The 5,591-nt window shown below is 35.0% G+C and overlaps 1 protein-coding gene across 3 annotated transcripts in view; it reads left to right on the top strand.

The window, feature by feature from the left end:
- Nucleotides 1–696: 696 nt before the first annotated feature.
- EMCN (endomucin) overlaps nucleotides 697–5,591 on the top strand; it is a 98,940-nt gene continuing 94,045 nt past the window's right edge. For 2 of the 3 annotated variants that reach the window (XM_015594890.2, XM_015594889.2), the window contains exon 1: nucleotides 1,776–2,105. In XM_015594890.2, the coding sequence (XP_015450376.1) occupies nucleotides 2,048–2,105 (58 nt within the window). In that variant the 5' untranslated portion in view covers nucleotides 1,776–2,047. Of the gene's footprint in view, nucleotides 1,036–1,775; nucleotides 2,106–5,591 lie in introns of those variants that run through there. The other variant, XM_025051696.1, reaches the window with a different exon arrangement.

Below are 5,591 nucleotides of genomic sequence, written 5' to 3'. Positions count from 1 at the left end.
TAATTTTTTTTAGGTGGTTAACTTGTCAAAAATCACTTATTAAATAATATATTATACTCACCACACTTACTGTATATCTAATATCTTTCTACACAAACACATACATATCAGCAAATATATTTATATCTATGTCTATATATTTATATCTATATTTCTGTGTCTGTACTTTCTATTTATGCCATTCATCTGTTTTTTCAGTGGCAATAACCACTGTTTAATGAATATGTTCTGATCTATTAAGACAAAGCTGGACCACCGTATTATTCTTATTTTTTTTTTCCGATTTTTTTGCCTAGTTATTTAAAAATACATTTTCTTAATTTTAGTTTTTGTGTTTTCATCTACAATTTCTGCCTTTTAAATAGACATAATATTCTATTAACAAGTATTCTTGGAATTAAGTATCTAGTCTTTTTTCATGGAAAAGGCTAGCAGTCAGGGCTGAGAAATCCAAATGCTATTGAATCCCTGTAGCAATGATAGTGACCAACATAGTGCTAACTCTGTATGCTGAAAATTCCAGAGTTAGATCAGAGCAAGAAGCAGGAAGTGAGGCAATGTGAGTGCTAGACTGTGAATTCATAGCCACACCCCAATTAATTTCTAGAATGTGCATGTGACATCTATTCATCCACATTTCTATCTTTATACTCTCCAAGACATGCCAAATAAAGTAATAACTCCAAAGGTGGTCTGTTTTAGAAAATTAATTAGAAAAGAGGGAAAAATTAAGTTTGCTTATGCATAAAATCAAAACTTGGAGGCTCTTCTGAGACTTGGCATAACAGGATGAAAGAAGCTAGTGTTCTGGGGTGTTTTGATTAATTGACTTGCTCTAACCACTCTTGTAATGAATCCTTCCCAGCATGGTGCAGTCATGAAATGTGCATCCTTCTTATTAACAGGGAAAGTATAATTTTTGAATCGTCTTTTGTTTTTTTCTTTTTTTCTTCCTTTTTTTTTTTTTTTTGGTGGAACAGATGAATCTATACTGATCCATTGACACTCTTTTATCCTGGAGGTTTCATGCCTAAGGTATGTAAAAGTCTGATTGGCTAAGATTAGATGTGCTGGCTGTGGCTGAGGAAAAGTGTAGAGTTACTTCGCATACACAGAGATTGTAGTCAGGGTTGTAGCTGTGTTTCACATTTTAATCAATTGCTGCTAATATCAAAGTGACCCTTGAGAGAGAGAGAGTATCTTGCCTGGTTGGCATTCTGGGTTGAAGAATTTCTCTCTCTCAACTTCATTGATTTATCGTGAGAGCATTCTAACTCAGTGCTACGCCAATTGCATTTTCTAGAGAAGAGAATCTATGGGGTATTATAAGTAATTTCTCCTTCCTCTACATCAAATTCTACCAATAAAAACCAGAATGAGCAAGTGAACATTCACATGTCTTTGTTTAATTCTATTAAAAATATTCCGAAAAACCTCCCTGGACATCTCTGATAAGTCCCTTTGCATACTCAAGAGCAGAGCATGATCTATTTAATAAGCTTTTACACTTATATCCAGAAGGTGGTCTTTGTTAATCTTGCTTTTAAGTTGGAAAGAGAGAAGAAAAGTTGACTCCTTGTGGATTTTACTCTAAAATTTAACCCTCAGGCAATCAAGGCTCTTTATTCACACTGAATCACCCTTTATAACTACTCCAAAATGCACTTTCAAAACAAAAGTTAGAAAGCTGTATGAGCCATTCTCAAGAAAGATCTGTTTCTGTTCAAAACCCACCCTGACCTTTTTGTTGAAGAAGAACAAAATAATGTAGTAACAAAAACACAAGTGGCTGCCAAGGGAAGAGAGAAAAAAAAAAAGTTCCTGTAAGAGACTGAAACAATAAATCTCCTCTCTGCTGAACTCCCAAAGGGAGCGTGTGTATTTCCTCCCGTTCTTTATCAGAACCCCCGAAATAAGTAGGAATGGGCAGTGACTGTTCCCATTCAGCACACCTTTTCCATTTGCTAATAAGGTCCTGCCAGACTGGAAGGGAGTTGTCCCTGTCTGACTCTGGAGTGAGAAGCCACTACAACGATCCTTGGGCACCATGAAACTTCTTCAAGTGACCATCCTTTGTCTTCTGTCCAGCCTTTGTAGCAGTAAAGGTACTGTTTTCTCTTATTCCTCTGGTGGTGTGGGCTAGCTCTCACTGGTACAAGGCTGTTAGCCTCAGTTTACCTTCAGAGAGTTTCCTCTGAAACTTAGAAGCAGCAATTCATTTGCCGAGCAGAGTGCATGGGTGTTGACTAGAAGTGCACAGAGAAGATGCCACAGAAAGGATGTTTGTTTGCACTGAAGGGAAGTGTTTGCTGGTGCGGCAAGCCTTGAAGTATAGTTGATGGCATCATAAAGGTACTGGTGATACACAATGACCTTTTTTAGAGAATAAAAATCTGGGGCTTAAATGCTCTTATAAAATGCGTTATTTTCAGTCATAAGTCTAAAAATAACAAGATCATCATATACGAGTGAAAGTCTGTAATTGGAAATATTGCACTGCAGATGCTGGCCTAAATTTGTCCCAATTATATGTGGGCTTTGATAAATTGAGAGGCTGAGTAAAGCTGCCTAGGTGACTGAATCTTAATATATTGGGGGTGGGGTGGGTAAAGAGGAGAGTCATTTGATTAAAGTTTATAGATGTTTGCTCCAGAAATATGCACATAGCTACATACAACATTTTGTATAACATTTCAGAGAATTATAGACATAAAACCCTACCCACTGACAGCAGGCTCTGAAACTCAGATAAAAGATAAGCCCTGACTATATTAATGACCAGTTGCAAGAAATGATTACATTTGATTTTTAACCCTTCCTAAGGAATTCACAGTAAGCAATTAAATTTAATCAATATTTATTAGGCTCCTACCAGGGTCTCAGAAGTGAAAGGAATACAAAAATGAGCAAGACATTGTCCTTGTCCACACTGGTAAATGTACTATTGAAAGAAATAAGCATGTAGTTCTAATACAAGACAGAATTAATAAATGCTAAAACCAAAGTACAAACTATCATAATATAACATAATTGGAAAAGATTGATTCTGACTCTGAGGAGCTCTGGAAAAAAATACTTCATTCTAATTTTATGTTGCTTGTGCTTTTTTCAAAAGTTTGCTTCCTACAAAATTCTAACTTCCAGTGATAATGCAGGGGGAAAAAAATACACTTCTTGAAAAAACATTTATCATTAATTTCTCAAATATATATGTAAATTTAGGACAGATTCCCAAACACTTCGAAATCACAGATGATTGCTTACCATGCATCTTGAAGCTTTCAAGGTTAAGTTGCTGTAGGTATCAAGGACATAAAATTTAACTTAGAAGAGTTTCTAAGAATCTGATTTTTTAAAATAAAGAATATTTATAAAGTATCAGAGAAATCAATGCACTAGCTTACAGGTAACTCTTTAGTATGCATGAGAAAAATTGATAGGAATTGCAATGCTATGAAAAACACTGCTCACGAACAGGTGTCAGGTCAATACAAATTCCGAAAGTCTGGGTTAGGCTGCTCGCCATTTCAGGTCTGCAAGAAACAGTGAGGACACGACTTTCCTGGCATATTGTTCAACTCTGAGTGGATTACATATCTTTCTGAAAGCAAAGTGGAATAGAACCAACAGAAGCTGCCTGTGAAACCTGGCCATAAGGAAGACAGAAAGGTAAAGGACGACCCAAAGAGAACCTGGCAGATTTTTTTTATGGTCATTTTGGGAAAATACCAGCCTTCTTTAGTTACTGGTAATGAGCCCAACCTCTCTGTTAATGATGTCTTCTTTCTACTGAACTATTAATCCAAGTAGGATAATTTCCCCTTCGAGCAGAGACAACAATTACAAAATGACTATCTTCTTCAACTTCTGCCAACAAGTCTATTCATTAACTTGAGGCAAGTGTCTGTAAAAACCATTCCATTTATCTCAGAAAAAGAAGCTCTAGCTTGGAAACATAAATTGACCAACTGAGTGGTGCCCAGAAGGAACTGGAAGAAATTTTCCCATCCACGTGTATGATTTCATTGCACCTGGCTCCGTCTGTTTTATGTTTTCCTTCCCAGATACAGTGCAGGAAATGAAGCATTTCCTAAGCTGATTTATTAATTCTTTCCCTTTTTTTTTATCCCCTGTACCGGAAACACATTGATTTCAAAGCTTTATATGTTCCTCAAACTTAGAATGCTTAACATATTTCATCAGCAAGATTAATTGGGGGTGGAGAGGGAGGCATTTCATGTCTTAAATCTATGAGTTGTCAAGAAGATCCATATATTTTTGCATAGCAATTTATTCCTAAATAATAATCTTTTAGAGAAACTAACTACTTTTCTTTTTCTTTTTGATGTTTTTAGTCAGTCTGAGATTTAAATACAACACAGTTTTTGGTGAAAATCAAGGGAATCTTTCTGTATGGCAATGAGTGGCTTTCTATTACTTGGTTGGTGATATAATATTTTACACTCTCCAATCTGAAAAACTGTTCTATTGAGATATGTAGGGGAGATTCCTAAAATGGAACTGCCATTCTTTCCAGTGGTTTTCTAAATTATATTTCAAACTAAATAGACCCCTACAGTGGCTTTTAAGCTTCCTTGGCTTTTAAGTCTAAATTAATGATCTTTTGACTGTTGGGACTGAGAAAAGTTAAATGAAAAGGGATTCCCAGAAAAAGGAGGCCCTGGAAGCAATTTACTCTTCCAGTGCCATTTGCTTTTTGAATTTTTTGTTAGTTTAGGAAAGATTAAAATGTTTTAGGTATTTGCAAACCAGAACAAACATAACTTTATTGGTATTTGAAGAATAATTTAATTGCTTGTAGAAATTTATTTGTTTGTAATTGAATATTCAATTTCATGGAAAAAATAGGTTGAACACACAGTAAGACAGACACTATGTGAAATACTGTATGTTTCTAGAGGTCAATAAGACTCAGCCCTTGCCTTACAAGTGAGGGACAGAGAAATTATAAGTTCAATTATATTATAGGCCTTAAGTGATAAATAAAGAATGATATGAAAATTCACAACTAGCTTAGTTTTGGGTATAGGGATATTAGAAAGTCTTTATATAAAAGTAGAAATTATGATAAACTCTGAAGCTTGAAGATGAAGAGGTTTCAGATGGGTATAATTTCCTAGGAACATTAAAACATCAGTTTATTCGAGTCTAGAAATGTAAGGAGGTCACAAGTTAGGCATAGATAGGTGTCAGGAAATAAGATTGGAAATATAGTCTCAGGATATGTTGAATACCAGGATGAGAAATATTGACTCATATAGTTAATTAGTTTAGAGCCTCTAAATGTGTTTGAGTATGGAATAACATGACTGGGGCTATAGATTGGGAAGATAATCTGTCATCATGATATAGATTAAACTATTGCAGCCAAAAAAGGTAAAGTTTAAAGAAAATAGTTCAAATGTTATTACAAGTCTGAAAGTCTGTCAATAAAATAAAAAGAAGTTATTGGGAAAGTGTTTTAAGGAAGTAGAAATTTTGTGATTTGCCATGTCGTTGATTGGCAATGAAGGAGAAAGTGACTGAGATATACACAGAGGGTGATTTTCATACTAGAAGTGGAAATGACT

The sequence above is a fragment of the Pteropus alecto genome, unplaced genomic scaffold (assembly GCF_000325575.1).
Source record: "Pteropus alecto unplaced genomic scaffold, ASM32557v1 scaffold5, whole genome shotgun sequence".
NCBI classification, from domain to species: Eukaryota; Metazoa; Chordata; class Mammalia; order Chiroptera; family Pteropodidae; genus Pteropus; species Pteropus alecto.
This window is presented reverse-complemented; position numbering and strand designations above follow the sequence as displayed.